The 19,555-nt window shown below is 43.9% G+C and overlaps 1 protein-coding gene across 8 annotated transcripts in view; it reads right to left on the bottom strand.

Annotated features, from left to right (window-relative positions):
• patj (PATJ crumbs cell polarity complex component) overlaps positions 1-19,555 on the bottom strand; it is a 472,630-nt gene that overhangs the window by 343,937 nt on the left and 109,138 nt on the right. For all 8 annotated transcript variants that reach the window (XM_068037182.1, XM_068037186.1, XM_068037183.1 and 5 more), the window contains 2 exons: positions 9,336-9,404; positions 7,619-7,750 (listed from right to left, as the gene is read on the bottom strand). In XM_068037182.1, coding sequence (XP_067893283.1) covers positions 7,619-7,750; positions 9,336-9,404 — 201 coding nt within the window. The remainder of the gene's footprint in view (positions 1-7,618; positions 7,751-9,335; positions 9,405-19,555) is intronic.

The raw sequence follows: 19,555 nt of genomic DNA on the forward strand, positions 1-19,555 counted from the left end.
CACTAAAACTAGGGGCAGCCGCGGCAAAGGCTCAATGGGGAAAGACCACTGTGTAAGGTCCCCCCCCCCCCCACCAAGGTGATCTGAGGGGCTGGATCCCTGGAAAATCCCTCGAACTGTAGCCAGAAAATATTTGTTTGCTGTAAAATGTACATGGCATGTCAAATGAATTGAAAGGGTTGTGAGGCAACTCACTCCTGTATTGAAGGAAACTGATCTCCTTTACACTCTTTGTATTGTTTGACTTTGTGCCTTTTGGAACTGTTTTGTCATGTATTTTTTTTTTTTTTTTTTTACAGATTTTATGAATAAAGTATATTTTGGAAATAAAAAAAAAAGCCTCACCGAGACCAAAACAACACGGAAGGCAGCAGTTACAGGTTTTATGTCCAGCCCAATTGGCGTTGAGATTGGGCGCCATGGGTTGCCTTCGTCAGTGGGAGAGGTCCTCCCACCTCAAACCTGGCAGCCCCCGGTCAGAAAGGTTCTGTCCTGCTACAGTCCACCTGCTTCAATGGGTGCTTGGAGCTTAGGGTCATTGCCTGACAAGTGGACTGTAATACCGCACCAAACAGCACGACAAAAAAAGGAAAGAAGGTACCAGCCCTTCGTTTTGCAAGCTGGAACGTCAGAACTATGTGCCCTGGCCTGTCGGAAGATCTTACACGGATCGATGACTCTCGGAAGACTGCCATCATTAACAACGAGCTCAGTAGACTCAATGTAGACATTGCAGCACTTCAGGAGACACGCCTCCCTGTGACCGGATCACTAAGGGAGCAAGACTACATCTTCCAATGGCAGGGTAGGGATCCAGAAAAACCAAGACAGCATGGAGTGGGCTTTGCCATCAGAAACACTTTGCTCAGCACGATAGAGCCACCTACAAATGGCTTGGAACGCATACTGTCCATCCGAATGCTCACCGCCTCTGGTACAGTACACCTGGTCAGCATCTATACTCCAACACTCTGCTCCTCACCTGAAGTTAAAGACCAGTTCTACGAGGAACTCCATAATATCATTCGTAGCATTCCTAATACCAAACATTTGTTCCTGCTGTGGGACTTTGACGCCAGGGTTGGGGCCGACCAAGACTCATGGCCCTCCTGCCTCGGGCACTATGGCATTGGAAGGATGAAAGAGCATGGACAGATACTGCTGGAGTTATATACCTACCACAACCTCTGCATCACCACCTCGTTCTTTCAAACTACACCCTGTCACCAGGTTTCATGGAGACACCCAAGATCATGTCATTGGCACCAGCTGGACCTCATCATCACAAGGGGAGCCTCCAAAAACAGTGTTCAAATCACACGCAGCTTTCACAGTGCGGACTGCGACACCAACCACTCTCTCGTGTGCAGCAAAGTTAGATTCAAACCAAAGACGTTACATCACTCCAAGAAGAATGGTCACCCGTGCATCAACACTACCAGAATTTCTCACCCACAGCTGTCACTAAAGTTTCTCAATTCGCTTGAAAAAGCCCTTCAAAACACTCCTGCAGGGGATTCAGAGACCAAGTGGGCCCACATCAGAGATGCCATCTATGACTCAGCAATGACCACCTTTGGCAAACATGAGAAGCAGAATGCAGATGGGTTTCAATCTCACTTTGAAGAGATGGAACCAGTCATAGCTGCCGAGCACATTGCACTGCTGAACTACAGGAAAGCCCCTAGCAAGTTATCATCCTTAGCACTTAAAGCCACCAGAAGCACAACGCAAAGAACAGCCAGGCACTGTGCAAACACTAATGGCAACACCTATGCAGTCGTATTCAGCTAGCCTGACACCAAAAACATCACAGGAATGTATGACGGCATTAAGAGAGCTTTTGGGCCAACCATCAAGAAGATCGCCCCCCTCAAGTCTAAATCAGGGGAAACAATCATGGACCGCTGGGTGGAGCACTACCGAGAACTGTACTCCAGGGAAAATGATGTCACTGATACCGCCCTCAATGCAGCCCAGTCTCTGCCAGTCATGGACGAGCTGGACGAACAGCCAACAAAATCGGTACTCAGTAACGCCATCGATTCTCTAGTCAGTGGAAAAGCCCCTGGAAAGGACTGCATTACCCCTGAAATAAACAAGTGTGCCAAGTCTCCATGAACTGCTTTGCCTGTGATGGGATGAGGGAGCAGTACCGCAGGACATGCGCGATACCAATATCATCGCCCTCTAGAAGAACAAGGGTGACTGTGGTGACGGCAACAACTACCGTGGAATCTCCCAGCTCAGCACAGTGGGAAAAGCCTTCGTTCGAGTTGTTTTAAACAGACACCAGAGCTGGCTGAGCGTGTCTGCCCTGAGGCACAGTGCAGCTTTCGAGCAGAGAGATCCTCTATTGATATGCTGTTCTCCCTTCGCCAGCTACAGGAGAAATGCCGCGAACGGATGCCCCTCTACGTTGCTTTCATAGATCTCAACAAAGCCTTTGACCTTGTCAGCAGACGTGGCCTCTTCAGAGTACTAGCAAAGATCAGATGTCCACCAAAGACACCAAGCATCATCACCTTGTTCCATGACAATATGAAAGGCACAATTCAGCATAACGGTGCCTCATCAGACTCCTTTCCCATCCTGAATGGTGTGAAACAGGGCTGTGTTCTCGCACGCACACTGTTTGGGACCTTCTTCTCATTGCTGCTCTCTCATGCGTTCAAGTCTTCAGAAGAAGGAATTTTCCTCCACACAAGATCAGATGGCAGGTTGTTCAACCTTGGCCATCTTAGAGCGAAGACCAAAATACGGAAAGTCCTCATCAGGGAACTCCTCTTTGCTGACAATGCTGCATTAACATCCCACACGGGAGAGTGTCTGCTGAGACTCTTCGACAGGCTTGCGGCTGCCTGCAACGAATTTGGCCTAACCATCAGTTTCAAGAAAACTAACATCATGGGACAGGACGTCAGAAATGCTCCATTCATCAATATCGGTGACCACACTCTGGAAGTGGTTCAAGAGTTCACCTACCTGGGCTCAACCATCACCAGCAACCTGTTTCTCGATGCAGAAATCAACAAGCACATGGGCGTGAGGGTGTGGAAAATGGCACACTGACACGGAACACAAACGTCCGAGTGTTTCAAGCCTGTGTCCTCAATACCTTGCTCTACGGCAGCGAGGCCTGGACAACGTATGTCAGCCAAGAGCGACATCTCAACGCATTCCATCTTCGCTGTCTCCAGAAAATCCTTGGCATCAGGTGGCAAGACGTATCTCCAACGCAGAAGTGCTCAAGTCAGCCAACATCCCCAGCATGTACGCCCTACTGAGCCAGAGGCACTTGAGATGGCTTGGCCTTGTGAGCCGCATGGAAGATGGCAGGATCCCCAAGGACGCATTATACAGCGAGCTCGTCACTGGTATCAGACCCACCGGCCATCCATGTCTCCGCTTTAAAGACGTTTGCAAACGCGACATGAAGTCTTGTAACATTGACCACGAGTCGTGGGAGCCAGTTGCCAGCAATCGCCAGAGCTGGTAGACAGTTATAAAGGTGGGGCCAAAGAGAGGCGAGTCGAAGAGACTCAGCAGTTGGCAGGAAAAGAGACAGCAGTGTAAGGAGAGAGCCAAGTGTGTGACAGCTCCGACAACCAACTTTACCTGCAGCGCCTATGGAAGAGTCTGTCACTCTAGAATTGGCCTTTATAGCCACTCCAGGCACTGCTCCACAAACCACTGATCACCTCTGGGCACTTACCCATTGTCTCTCAAGTCAAGGAGGCCAAAAGGAAGGAAAGGACTTAGCGAAACAGTCAATCAGATACTCTATTTTCCCCCAGAATAAAGCACACCAACCAGGTTTCTTCAATAAACAAAATTATCAGTTTATTATAAACCAAGTTTTAACCAATAATGAAGTAAAACATACAGACAAACTGAAATATTAAAGCCCCTTATTGATCCTAGCCCTCACACATACACATACACAACTGGTTAACCAGGAAAAAATAAAAAGGATTTTTGTTTATAGCTGTTACAAAGAAGTAGAAGAAATTTTTAAAAAAACTCTTAGGCTGAAAAGTAGGTATAGAAAGATGTCCTTTGTGTTGGTTAGGTGTCCCAAATGCGAATAGGCGGCTGTCACTAGGATCTTCCCAGAACAGTTCCTTCCAGGCAATGTTGAAGATCACTTTGGGTAGGCTTTCAAGAAATGCAGCTACAGTAGCTCTAAATTAGGTCTTACAGCAGAAAGCAGCAACAAAGATTTAGTTCACACATATTTGATGCAAGCTTTCTTCAAAGATGCAGGGGTTCCTCAAATACAAGAGGAAATAGGAACACTCTTGATGCAGAAATTTTTTCCAAGAGAAAGATGGGCTGGTAGTCTCCTGGCAGGTCAATAAGCAAAACGGCTTTTTTTAAACAGTTCAAACTGAAACTGAAAACATTCCAAGTCAAGTCTCATGATGTCTATAAATCTTGGCTTGTCACTTCTTTGTAAACATCGCTCCAAGTCAAAAACAACCCCTGCTGGGTTATTTGAAAACAGGTGCCTTCCAGTAACTGCAGTTCAAGCCTTCTGGTAACTTCTTTCTTTAAAGAAACCACAAAGTTCAGCCATCTCTTCACAATTCCAGATGAATCAGTGTCCATAATTCAAACATAAGTCCTGAACACGTTTTACCAAAAAAACAGAAGCAATCTCATAACATTATCCTCAGATTCCCTTCAATCCCACTGCCAATGCCTTGCTAAACTAACTTCTAACAGGTTAACTTGCCTTGTGATTTTACTTTTCGTTCAGAACTATAGCTTTACCATCTTAGTCAAGTAACCTAGCTGAGAGCAGAATCATCAATTAATCACAAACATTGCTTTTAAATTGAAAGTATATGAAACATTAGTATTACAATTCAAAATACATTACAAGCATAATCAGTGGCCTACCTCCTGGTCAACTCAACTGAGACAGTATTCAGATTTGACTGATGATATCTGTACATTTAAACAGAGCTGCTGTACAGACTTTCACTGAAAGGCCAAGAATCCAAACCCAAGGAAGGTAGTTACAAAACCACAATCAGGATAATCCATGTGCTTGCTTTCCAACAACAACACTCACACTCTTAAATTCGTTATAAGTCATGCATTCCTGCTGCTTATCTTTGTACCATAATTGCATATTTTTCACGTTTGTAAACCCAAAATTGATGGCTCACCAACGAGCTGTTCCTCAAACTCCTCAAGGTGCTAAATGTGCCACAAGATGAAATGCAACATGTTCCATCCCTTCCATGCTAACATTGCCTGCCTCCCCGTCAATACTAGCAAAACCTGGCCCAATACGTCCATATAATGACCCAGCCTTACAATGCTCCAGAATCTGCTCCACAGTCCTTGTGGACAGCAGGAGCATGTCAACCTACACAGGTCATTGCTGCTCCCATGTAACAACACTCATACCCTATGCTACAACAAGGCCCATCTGCTGTTCCTGGATCCCAGTAGCCCCCTTTGCAAACTGCCAGATGCTAGGGCACTCTCACATTACTCTCCCACCTCAGAACCAATCACAATATTCCCATGTCCTAGATCTCTCCTCATGCTATCATGCCTCATAAGTGCCTTCCCAAGTTTACCCACACATATGATCCTGAATCCCCGATACAGATTCCGACACCAACCCAATGCTTACAAACTATGTAACCACACATTTCCTGGTACTCCAGACACAATGCTTAGGGCGGACAAGCAAGCGAATGGGAAGCAGACTGGGGAAGCAGTTGGGAGGGCAGGTGGGATGACTTTTGCAGCCCAATCCTCTCCCATTCCAACTCAACTCTGCTAATATCATTGAGTCTTTCATTCAGCTGCATCAGAACTTTTTAACCCAGCAAAGTGGCATTATGTTTAGCTGATCAGTTTTAGTACAAGTGCAGGGAAGCCCAGCGCCTTTCAAAACCTAAAGTCCCATGCACATTGCGAGTAAAAAAAAAACAGAATAATATCCCTGAAAGGGAAGTAGGAACAAAAAAAAATTGCAGCAGCAAAAAACAGGAAGCTGTTTAAAAAAAAAACTGCATAAACAATTTCTTGTATATGGCTATTTACTTAATTTACCTCAGATAATGTTCATCACGAAGAAAAATTCAGTTACCTCTGCCCTTGAGAGTCAGAGGGCAAGGGATCTTTAAAATCTGGAATCAATAGAGGGGAGGGGCTTTCTTTGATTAACTTGGACAGCAATCAGTCAGGAAAAACCAAACCATGTGCAGTAAAAACTCAGCAAAACCCAACTCAATAATTGAACCAATCACCTCAAGTACCTCAAATTAAGCCTCAGGCACCCAACCAGTCAGTTGGCCTCTTTGGCAAAATGTTTTACAAAGATTTGGAACAGTATGCACGCAACTCTGAGTCAGAATAAACAAAAAAATTCATACATCATTTGTATAATGCTTTTGATGACCTTAAGCCTGTCTCAAAGCAGCCAATGAAGTACTTTTAAGTGTAGTCACTGTTGTAATGTAGGAGAAACATAACAGCCAATTTGCACATGGAAAAGTCCCAACAAGAGCAATGAGATACATGACAAGATAATCTTAGTATAAACATTACATTCAGCCAACTGTTCAATATTTCTTATGATTTTCTGGTAATTCTTAAACAGAGGGGCAGGGAAACAAGCTGGTAGCTCAAGTTAACTTCACAGAATTCTTTCATGAATTGATTACTCGCCATGTGCTACATGCCAGTTTAGAACTGGTACAATTCTAACTTGCATATATACTAAAAATTCAGTATTGACTTTATTCTCACAGTGATCTAAGTTGGAGACATATTTTCACTGCCAGCTCGAAGTAATGCCAATCCAGAAAAGACAGGCTCTATATGTGGGACCCAAACACACATAAGGAGTACTGAGCATTGTCTTCCAAAAATAGCTGATAGGATAGTCAATTCACTTCAAATCATTGAAATCTAAACTGTAGTACAGATGGATACCAGAAATTAATTGTTAAAAATGTTGCTTTTTTTTTTGGTTTTGCATTTTAGCCACAGGATTGGGCTCAGCTGTGATACTCTCTCATGGGCAAAGAGCCTACTGACATAAAATTGAAGAATATCCTCACAACACTCCCACCACCAACCTTTATAAATGTGCACTATCCTGCTGGTTTTACCTGTTGCATAAATACCTTCAGCAAATGGAATCCAATCATATTATCTGACAGGAACAACCAGGAAACCTAACTGAATTAGGCTGTGCCATACACATTAGCACAACAAAACAATTTCAGAAGCAAGTGGTGGCCTCAACCATACACAATCTTAAAAATCCCCATTACCAGGGATATTGTAAAAAGGGTATATGAGAAACCCCAAACTAGCTTTGAAATATGGAAACAAAAAATTGCAATGTAAAAGTAAAAGTAACTCATTGTTATTTCATTGCTAAATTAATGATTAGTACTGAAGATATAACAGTTCATGGAACAAAAGATGTTCCTTTATCATAATCTTCTTGTTTTATGTTCACAACTTCAGATAAGGAGGCTTAATGGTTCAAACATATTTGAAAAATATTGCATACAACCTGTAGGTAAAGATTTATTGTGCACTGTTAAAAAGCATGTATATTTTATGAATTGGAAAATACCTGATAGTCTAGGATGCTGAACCCTAAACCTTGAGAACCTTTATTCAGTTCAATCACTTTCACATCTGAAGTCCACAAAGCTAACTCCCCAACTTCATCCTCTTCCTCATTTGTCTCAGAATCCAAGTCCACCTTTGAAAAAAAAAAACCTGTAATTGATATATAGGGCTGGATTTATGTTCTGAGGTCAGGAGCCTGATGTTGGGTGAATTTCCTGGTTCCCACCCCGCGTTGCGTCAGTGCCAACAGCCAACACAAACTTTGACCAGCAGGCCAATTAGCAGCCAGGGTGTGCACTCGCCATCCAAGGATGGCAGGCAGGCTCCTGAGGCTGGAGGGCAAACAGGGTGGTCTGAGATGGGAGCTGCCAATACAGTTAAGAAAGAGAGGTGGCGCCTCATGCTGGATGTGCTCTGAAGAGATGGCAAAAGTTTTAATCACTAAAAAGGTCACAGCTGCTGGGCTGTCACTGTGGAGGGGCAAACCTTCCACTGGATGGCTCATGGCCGTAGGTGTGGCCCAACGGCCATGGCAGGTGTGGGGTATGGGGGTGGAGGGAGATCCCAGCCGCCTCCATCCCCTGGCCGTGTTTTGACTTTGTGGGATCGGTGGGGGTGGGGGGCAGGTTCCACAAGCCGGCTGGAAAATTCCAGTCTGCTTCTGCTGAGTGGTCTTCATAGACCATTAATTGGCCTAAGAGGCTACTTGCCACTTGTATCAAGAAATTGCTGGCCTGTCTGCCTCCAGTCCCACACATGCATCCATTTAAAAATTCAGCCCATAGTCTTTAATTAAAGGTGATTTAAAGATTGTCAGTACAAGTTTTTAGTTTCAGTTCTGGGCTGTGGAAAACCTGTTCCTGAAATTTTGGCTTCCAATATCAACAGCATGTATTCCCAGATCAACTGCATTACAGTAAACTCAACTTGGTTTACTCTGCTGCAACATGCCTTAGCTCTGACCTTACCAAAAGCACCGTCTATTGCACTAGTGTATTTTTTTCACCACCCACGCCAGTCATTCTTGCGACACTCTGAATGAGACTGACAATTTTGTACCAATCTGTGTAGAATTTTGTGAACATATCTGTGTTGTGGCTAACACCTTTTGGGTTTAGATTGCCCAAACTTATTTTGCATGGGGCCCTTACAATGAGAAACAGATTTTCCTCTCATCAGTATTAAAAGCATGTGCAGCACTGTATGAATCAGCATGACGAAATTGGTGTAAAGGTTGAACAGTACACAACCATGTCCTTGAGGTTGTCTCTCACACAAAATTCAAAATGAATGTTGCTTTGGCTGAAATTATGCTGTATATTTTGGGCATCAAAGTAGTCAAAATTACTTCGTAGTATTCCAAAATGTGTGGTTCAACTTGCCCATAACAGCAAGTTTAAGTGGTTCAATGCCATTTCACATTGTTGAGATGCAAGTTCAAGGCCATGGTTCCTGACACAGCAGTTTCCAGATGAGTCAGAACATTACAAAGGGAACAAGAGTGGAGGGTAGATCATCCTGGGCTGCTTTCACATATTCAGCTGGAAATAGAAATTGTGGGAAGGGCAAAGTATTTTAAATATAAGACAGGGAAAAATGGTAGCTCATCAAAATACACACACACACATATGAATTCACTCCCCCGCCCTATTTGATTCATCATTCAGTAATGCCATTTTCAACAGAAATCTGGTCTGCCAAAGATTTTCTACCTTTACCTGGCTGATACAATTCTCATTACTCCAGGGAGATGGTGGCCTAATCACTGGATCAACTTTCTCTGCAGCCTAAGAAACAGAACATACAAATATTTTATGATACAAGAACAAATTCTTTTAGGGGCAGTAACAATCTCAGAAAATGTCTGTTAACAAATGGTAAGAATGGATGGTTTAGGATACACACCACAGGCATATCTTGTCCTGAGCTGTATGCACAAATCTCAACAGGAGTGCATTACAAAAACTTAAAACAAAAGACTACATTCATTTTAGCAATCCTTTCTCAACCTTACACAGAAAAACATTATTTTGACAAAAACTGAAATGCAATGTCTGACTGATTATCACAGCAGGCAGATTAAACAAGTGAGCAGAAAGTGAGATTAAGAAACTATAAATTACCATGAAATTATGTCAGAAGACAAAAATTATTAATTTATGCCAGTAAGATATTCAGACTGTTCACTCTAAAACCAAGTAAAACATATAGCATGCAGCCTGTGCAGAATTATGCAAGTAGAAATTTTTGTAGTGCTTCAGACCAGTGTCATGATGATACTGGTGTTTCCCCTCTGCCATTGCTCTCATGTTGGTTCCACATTTCAAGCAAGTCATCAGCAAGGCAATGAACAACAGTGTTCACAGAAAAACAGATGAATTACCAGAGTGTAAACATCAGTAAAAATTGTGGAATCCCATGCAATAATAATGCAACAATGGTCGTAATGGTAAACAGACAGGATTACAGACTACAATCTTCAAAATACCAATAAAAATCCTAGAATTTCATGTAGTAAAGATGGAATTTGACTAATGCAATAAATTAGTGACCCTGCTAATTAGTACTTGCAATCAAATTTCACAACTGACCTACAGCAACGGTGTCATCATTCCTCTGTACCTTCTGTGGATAGGGAATTAGTGGTTTGATCACTGACACTCTCCTGGTCATGGGGCTGATCTGTTGGGCTACCATTAAGTTGGCTACTGAGCCCACAGCTAATCCCTCCACCCAAGAGTACCAAACAGCCCTGTGCTATGTATGCAAAAACAAAGTTACTTTCACAATACTGTGTCATCCTTACTGTTCAAAGATTATGCATTTGCTTCAATGGCTGGCTCATGAGTGAACATTGCCATTAACTTACAAATCCCCTCGTTATCTCAATGGCAGCTATCTGCCTCCCCCTGTCAAAGTGACAAAGAAGCTGCTGGTCCTTTAACCATTTACCTTTAACAATCTTGAACGTGAGTTCACAGCAGAAACATGCTCTAATTAAACCAACAATCTCTTCCAGGTCAAATATCCAATAATCCTACTACATCACTAAAGCAAAATCCTGCAGATGCTAGAAATCTGAAATAAAAACAGAAAACGCTGAAAATATTCAGAAGGCCGGGCAGCATCTATGGAGAGAGAAACAGTGTTGACATTTCAGGTCTGGGGAGCTTTCATCAGGAGTTCTGACAGACCTGCTGAGTATTCAAACATTTTCTGTTTTTATAGCCAATAATCCTAGTTGGGACACTTAAACTGAATCCAGCTAAGACTGTAACACGAACTCAGTTATGTCATACTAAACTGTGCTCAACTAATCTTAAATTAATGTAATTCTGAAGCCAAATTATTGCACTATTTGTGAAGATCACCCAGATACCCATTTTCATTTTGCCTATGTAGAGAAATTAAAGTAGTGCTAGAGGTACAACTTTATTCCATCTATTGTTAGAATTTCTTTTTATTATTCAAATTGGTTAATCCAGGATTGGTTAATCTAGAACAGTTTGAAGGTAAATATGCTATCATATAATAAATTCTAGATATAAAAAGATCAATTCCAACATATATCCAAAGTAGAACCCCAGTGTATAATGCCATAACCAATGTCCAAAATGGCAAATATCTCGAGTCTAATGTGTGCCTAGGTCCCAAAGCTTGAATTTCGAATCTTAACAGGGATTCTGGACCAAAACATACATGCATCATTCTTATAGGTTTCAGTTGCAATGGGGTAAATTAGCAGAGGTCAGCAATGTTGCAATGTGTGGAACTAAACAAGCTTTTTGCAGAAACATAACACCAGAAAGCTGATATAAAAACAGAAAGTGCAGGAAATACTCAGCAGGTCAGGCAGCATCTGTGGAGAGAGAAGCAGAGTTAATGTTTCAGGTCCGTGACCTTTCAGAGCTGAGTATTTCTCGCACTTTCTGTTTTTATTTCAGATTTCAAGCATCTGCAGTATTTTGCTTTTATTATACCAGAAAACTGATACTCACTCAGCTCAAATGGCCCAGACAGGACCAGGGTAGTAGCAGCCCCAAAATCAGAGAGCTGCACTTAACCTGTTCCTACTTCTATTCCATCTGTTACCATTTTGCCTTGGTCTTTTAATAGGGTGGCACCTGAATCAGGCACAAATAGGCAGATGCAATGGGCAGTGAGCAGTCCTTAGAGGGAGGCCTCCCACAAAATGGACCAGGAAATACCTACTCTTCTTTCAGTGGGGACAGAAGCAGGAGTGCTCCTTCTAGGCCCCCCCAAAAAAAATCTGGACCAAACAGATACAGAATAAATCCCACACTGACACTCTGGACCAGAGAATGACTGATACAGAATGAATCACACACACACTCTGTTCCAAATACTCACAGATACAGAATGTGCCACATTCAGATTCAATGTCAGATATTGCCAGATACAGAATTATTCCCACCCTCGCAGAATACCAGAGCATGCCAGATAAAGAATGAAACCTATTCTCACATACTTTATCAAAGACTTTATCAAAAATTAAGAGATAGAGAATCAATCCTACAATCCAGTACCAGAGACTGAGATACACAAAATGAATCTCACGAACACTCAGTCACAGAGACCAAAGGATATGAGATGAGATGGGCAGCACAGTGGCGCAGTGGCTAGCACCGCAGCCTCACAGCTCCAGCGACCCGGGTTCGATTCTGGGTACTGCCTGTGTGGAGTTTGCAAGTTCTCCCTGTGACCGCGTGGGTTTCCGCCGGGCGCTCCGGTTTCCTCCCACAGCCAAAGACTTGCAGGTTGATAGGCAAATTGGCCATTGTAAATTGTCCCCAGTGTAGGTAGGTGGTAGAAGAATTGTGGGGATGTGGTAGGAAATATGGGATTAATGTAGGATTAGTAATGCTGCTTTAACATCTCACACTGAAGAGTGCCTGCAGAGTCTCATCGACAGGTTTGCGGCTGCCTGCAATGAATTTGGCCTAACCATCAGCCTCAAGAAAACAAACATCTTGGGGCAGGATGTCAGAAATGCTCCATCCATCAATATTGGCGACCACGCTCTGGAAGTGGTTCAAGAGTTCACCTACCTAGGCTCAACTATCACCAGTAACCTGTCTCTAGATGCAGAAATCAACAAGCGCATGGGAAAGGCTTCCACTGCTATGTCCAGACTGGCCAAGAGAGTGTGGGACAATGGCGCACTGACACGGAACACAAAAGTCCGAGTGTATCAAGCCTGTGTCCTCAGTACCTTGCTCTATGGCAGTGAGGCCTGTACAACGTATGTCAGCCAAGAGCGACGTCTCAATTCATTCCATCTTCGCTGCCTCCGGAGAATACTTGGCATCAGGTGGCAGGACCGTATCTCTAACACAGAAGTCCTCGAGGCGGCCAACATCCCCAGCTTAGACACACTACTGAGTCAGCGGCGCTTGAGATGGCTTGACCATGTGAGCCGCATGGAAGATGGCAGGATCCCCAAAGACACATTGTACAGCGAGCTCGCCACTGGTATCAGACCCACCGGCCATCCATGTCTCCGCTTTAAAGACGTCTGCAAACGCGACATGAAGTCCTGTGACATTGATCACAAGTTGTGGGAGTCAGTTGCCAGCGTTCGCCAGAGCTGGCGGGCAGCCATAAAGGTGGGGCTGAAGTGTGGCGAGTCGAAGAGACTTAGCAGTTGGCAGGAAAAAAAGACAGAGGCGCAAGGAGAGAGCCAACTGCGTAACAGCCCCGAGAAACAAATTTTTCTGCAGCACCTGTGGAAGAGTCTGTCACTCTAGAATTGGCCTTTATAGCCACTCCAGGCGCTGCTCCACACACCACTGACCACCTCCAGGCGCTTACCCATTGTCTCTCAAGACAAGGAGGCCAAAGAAGAAGTATAAAAATGGGTGGTTGATGGTCGGCACAGACTCGGTGTGCCGAAGGGCCTGCTTCAGTGCTGTATCTCTAAATAAAAAATAGAATCCCACAATCACATTCATTACTAGCGAGTAACAGTTACAGCCGAATTGGGACCCGACCAGAACTTTCTAAAAATTTACTGTAATGTTCTTGCGTTTTACTGCATGCCTCTATTTATAGAGCAAAGGATCCCATTTGCCTTTTTAACAGCTAACACAACTTGTCCTGCCACTTTCAGAGTCTTGTTCTGTATAACACAGGTCTGCCTCTTCCTGAAGCCGCATTAAAATTGCACCATTTAGTCATACTATATTGTCACTGCACCAAAATGAATCACTTCACGCTTCTCTATGTTAACATTCGCCTGTTATCTGTCTGCCCATTTTACTTGTCTGTCTGCGTACCCCTGACATCTGTTACTATTGCCATTACTGTTTACTGAATTTCTGGTTTCGTTTTCAGGAAAGATAAGGAAGGAAGGAAAGGATGGATGAGGGATAGCAGCACTGAATAAGGATAATATTACAGTGCTGGAGAGAGAGGACATCCGAGAGGGATCAAAGATAGAATCTATTGGCTAGAGCCAAGAAACAAAAGAGGTACCATTACTACTGGGTGTATACTATAGGGCACCAAATAGTGGGAAAGGTATAGAGGAACAAATTTGCAAGGAAGTTAGAGATGTACAAAAACTATACAGGAGTTATATTGGGGGACATTATCTGAATATAGACTGGGATAGTAATAGTGCAAAGGTCAGAGAGGTATTATGACCAGGTGAGAAATTTGTCTCGGGGTCTTTTGCTGTCTTCACCTGGTCTTATTTTAACAGGGTTTAATTTTAAACACACTGTGTTTTGAGCTCCCCCTTTGTGAATCCTTGTTCACAGCTTTCCAATTATAAGACAAAGTAACCAATTCACACAGGTTTTCTGAGGTTTAAAGAAATTGAAATTTATTAAAACTCTAATACAGTTAACGCCTACGGATATATGATGCGCCCATGCTAGCATGCACATGCGATACACACATGCAAATAGGGACAGAAAAGAGGAGAAAAATATAGTAGAGAGGTGTTTGAGGCAATATCAGAAGAGTTTCTTGTTTACTGTGCTTCGAGCTCACTTGATTGTAGGTCATCTTGCTGTGCGGCGGGGCCCAGTGTTGTTCTTAAACCTTGTTCACGTAGGAGACTTTTTTCTCTTTGAGGTTCATGCATTTTCACAAGATTCAGTTGTGTGGGAGAGAGATGGAGGCAGGCAAGACTGGAGAGGAGGTTCTGTTACAACCGGAGCACACAGCTTTCTCTGTTCAAATCCTCCGTTGGAAGTTGAAATTCAAAACCTCCAACAGTCAGTCAATCATGTGACCAAAACTGGTCTGACCACTTCTTCTGTGCATTGGGGAAGCAATGACTGGGTCCCCATTGTTCCAACACTGTTGGTTACTATGCAAATGTCTTTGCAGACAGGGGCTTGCAATTTTAAGTTTTAATGTTCATGTATTGAAATCATCTGTGCCTCAGTCTTGGCAGGTGGGGGGGTTTGCCTGACACCTCCACACCCAGGGGAATAAAATGCGATTTGAAGAAAAATGGCGCCTTTGAGAGAAATATAAGATATAGAAAGAAAAACCATGCATTTCTCTCATTCATTTCCATTCATTCACCAATGTTAAAGCTTATTAAAAAAGGTCTGTACTAGGTGCCAGGACTGCTTTAATTTTCTCTTTTTTTCTCAGGAGAGTTAGTAGTGGGCGGATCTATCCTGAACTCCCTGAGTCATGCAAAGACTTTTGACTTCCGGGGATGGGTGATTCCCTTTTCCTCTAACTGTGAGGGAGGAGTCTTTGTTACTCTCCCCTTTGTTCTCTGGAACACTCCTACCTGCAGCTATTTGTGCAGACTTGGCTGCACTCTCCTGTGGCCCTACGACTAGGTGAGGCATCATCCTCATTGTTTCTGTGCCCCCTAGAGGTCGCTCTTTGCCTCTGCAGGATCCAGTAAATGCCATTAGCAACTCTGGTGGGGTGCGTCTAGAGTTTGCATTCACATAGGAGGATGTGGGGTCTAACATTCCACATTTTTCGGGGTTGGTTGACCAAACAGTAGGGGTTTTCATCCAGGATTCTTCCCGGACTTCCTTTAAGCTGCCCTCTTGGTCACATTTTCCTCTTCTCTTCCTAAACTTTTGCCAGCCGTGTGTCTGCCTGTCCCCTTTTGTTCTCGGCGGGGGTCCCTTACAGTTCACCAGCCCTCGGCTGGAGGGTCCTCCAAACACCGGTACAGGACTTCGGGGTGCAGGTTTCACTGTAGGTTGGGGTTTGCCCTCAACCTGGCACATGTGGCAACTCCTGCAGTATTCCAACACATCTTGGAGGAGTTTTGGCCAGTCAAACTGCTGTCTTATGGGGGCTTTGGTCTTTCATATAGCATCATGTAGAGCCACTGTAGTCTCATGGGTCCTTCTTAATATTTCTTCCCGGTACCTCTGTGGCACCACTAACTAGTGAACAACTGTCCACTCCTTGCTCCTCAGGTCTGTGAGGAGGACTCCATTTCCTCATCAGTGCCTCATTCTTTAAATAGTAGCAATCAGGGACTCCCTCTGCTTCACTTTCAGACCGTGCAGACTGCTAACTCTCGCAATACTGGGTTGACTCCCTGAGCCTCACCTAGGGAAAATCCATTTAATTCATTCCCTGGGTCTCCTAACTTTCCAAAGATAGTCTCAGACAGGCAGACCTCATGGTCATTTGCCTGCAGTGCCAATGCAGTCTCCTCTGGGGAAGCTGGTTTGATCATAGCCTGATCCACTACACGGTCATGACTCTGCAGGGGACCGTTTCCTGCCACTGCCCTGTCTCTCTGACCTCCTGCGGTCTTTCTTTCACTATTGGGGGGGTCCTACCACCTTCACCCCTGCCAGATCATTACCTACGAGCAGGTCAACCCTGTCCACTGGCAAACTAGGGACAATCCCTACAATCACCAGCCCCGAAACTAGGTCGCACTCTAGGTGCATCTGGTGTACTGGTACAGGCATACACTGCCATCCAATACAATTCACCACCATTTTGGTGTTCATTGCACTCTCTGGGATAAAGATCAGGCTTTTTCCCAGTAAAAGGGAGTTAGTTGTAAAGGCCAGCTACCCAACCCGAACCTGAAGGGACCCGATGACATGTGTCACGTTCAGGTCAGGTCAGGTCACACTTCCGGGTCCAGCATTCGGGCTCGGGTCGGGCCGGGCCGGGTTGGACATGCTCTATCACAACCTCAGGTAAGTGGCTCCACTGTTAATGTAATGTTTGGGCTAGAAAGATGGTTTTGTTATAGTTATTTTAAGCTTGTGCAGATAAGTAACAAAGTAACTGAAGGTAGGTTAACTGATGGTTGGGTCGGGTGCAGGAAAAAATGGAAGGACCTGGGCCGGGTTGGGCTCGGGGTAGAATGTGGTTCTGTCGGGCTCGGGTCGGGTTTCATTTGCAGACTTGAACTGGCCTTTAGCTAGTCGCCCGTGTCCCTGAGAATCACGATGGGCTTGCTTGCCGCACTCGGGGGATATGGGGTTACTTTCCCTTCAAATACAAAACCCTGATACCTGGCCATGGTAAGCTTCCTGGGTTGCACTCTTACTGCAGTTCAAGTCACAGCTTGTTCTGTGTTTTCCATCAGGCCCTCGTCTTCACAGAGCCGGCGTGCCCTGATTAACCTTACTGGTTTCCCCTTTAGTTTCCAGCAGTCAGCTTTTAAATGCCCTGCCTTATTACAATGGAAGGGCACAGGTCACCAGGTCTCACCCTTGCTCACAGGACCTTCCCTTTAGGTGGAGGAGGACCTCTTGTGTCTCCTGCTTTCCTTTCTCTTCCAGGTCTGCCTGGGCTTCTATTACCTTCCCACCCTTTGTCCTTTTCGCATTTGTGGTGGTGATTAGGAAAGGTTCTCCCCGGGAAACTGACTTATAAATTAAAGCAAACACATCGGTCAGAACGACCACTTGCCAGGCTCCCTGGACCCGCTGCTCCTCTACATGATGTTTTATTGAGAATGGGAGAGTGTTTTTTAATTCCTCAAACAAGATTACTTCTCAAAGTCTCACAGCTGAGCTGTATTTTTAAAGCCCTCAGCCACTGGTCAAAAGCCAGCTGCTTGCTTCTTTCAAACTCCAGATAAGTTTGATTGGCTTGCTTTTTGAGGGTTCTAAACTTTTGCCGATAGGCTTCGGGTACTAATTCATATGCCCCGAGGACAGCATTTTTGGTCATTACATAATTGGTTTCAGCTGGCCAGTTTATTAAATTAGTATTAGTAAATAACAGGTTTCAGCTGCCAGTTTAGTTGCCTTGCCTGTTTCTCAAAAGATACGAAAAATTCTTCCACATCTTCCTCATTGAATTTTGGAATTAATTGAGAAAGTTTTAGCAATTTTGTACCCAGCCCTGAATTATGCTCCTCCATATTGGCCATGCTTTCACTCGGGTTACTCTGTCGCCCCCTAGCTAATTCAAGCCACTTCAGCTCTCTCTCTTCGGACTCTTTCCAGAATATTCTTTCTCTCTCTCTCTCTCTTTCCTTTTCCTGCCTTTCATTTTCTTCACGTTCCCTTTGGAAGGCTCTCTCTTTCTCCCTCTCTTCTAATTCAAGCTTCCTTTGTTCCAATTGTATCTTTGGTAGCAGTACCCTCTCTGGGCCTGCTTTTAACACTGCTTCTGCTTCTTCAGATTCAAGGAAAAAATGGATGGCCACTAGCCTTAGGAATTCAGACTTCCTAGCCTTGCCACATATAGTGATGCCACACTGCTCAGCCATTTTTCTCAACTCTTCCATAGACAGTGCTTTTAACTTATCTCAAGTTACTTCACCCTGGCTTGGAGAGCTTCAGTTGCATACATGTTAGTATTCAATCACCCACAACCACAAGAAAACCTGTATTAATCTTTGCACTGTTTGATTGGGAACAATTTGGCTTCCCACTTCCAATTTCACTCATTCATCTGTGGGTAAAATTCCAGGCGCTAGCATCCAAATTTCTGTTACAACCAGGTGAGAAATTTGTCCAGGGGTCTTTTGCTGTCTTCACCTGGTCTTATTGTAACAGGGTTTAATTTTAAACACACTGTGTTTTGATCTCCCCCTTTGTGAATCCTTGTTTACAGCTTTCCAATTATAAGACAAAGAAACCAATTCACATAGGTTTTCTGAGGTTTAAAGAAGATGAAATTTATTAAAACTTAAACCCTAATACGGTTAACACCTACGATATATGACGCTCCCACACTAGCATGCACACACGATACACACATGCAAATAGGGGCAGAAAAGGGGAAAGAAAAATATAGTAGAGAGGTATTTGAGGCAATATTAGAAGTGTTTCTTGTTTACTATGCTTCGAGCTCACTTGATTGTAGGTAGTCTTGCTGTTCGGCGGGGTCCAGTGTTCTTCTTAAACCTTATTCACGTAGGAGACTTTTCTCTCTTTGAGGTTCACATGTTTTCACAAGTTTCAGTTCCTATGGGAGAGAGATGGAGGGAGGAAGGACTGGATAGAAGGTTATGTTCCAACTGGGAGCACACTGCTTTCTCAGTTCAATCCTCTATTGGAAGTTCAAATTCAAAACCTTTAACAGTCAGTCATGTGACCAAAACTGGTCTGACCACTTCTTCTGTGTATTGGGGAAGCAAAGACTGGGTTCCTATTGTTCCAACACTGTTGGTTACTATGCAAATATCTTTCTAGTCAGGAGCTTGCAATTTTAAGTTTGAATGTTCATGTGACAAAATCATGTGTGCCTCAGTCTTGGCAGGTGGGGGGTTTGCCTGACAGAGGGGAAAGAGTTTCTTAACTGTGTTCAAGAGAATTTTTCTAGACCAGTATGGTTCCGGACCAATGAGGAAGGGGTCATTGGTGGATTTTGTTCTGAGGAATGAAGTGGATCAAGAGTGCCAAGTGTCAATCAGGGAACATCTAGAGGACAGTGATCATAGTATCATAAAGTTTACGTTAGCAATGGAAAACAAGAAGGAGCAATCTAGTGTAAAAAAATT

The sequence above is a fragment of the Heterodontus francisci genome, chromosome 8 (assembly GCF_036365525.1).
Source record: "Heterodontus francisci isolate sHetFra1 chromosome 8, sHetFra1.hap1, whole genome shotgun sequence".
In the NCBI taxonomy this organism is placed as follows: Eukaryota; Metazoa; Chordata; class Chondrichthyes; order Heterodontiformes; family Heterodontidae; genus Heterodontus; species Heterodontus francisci.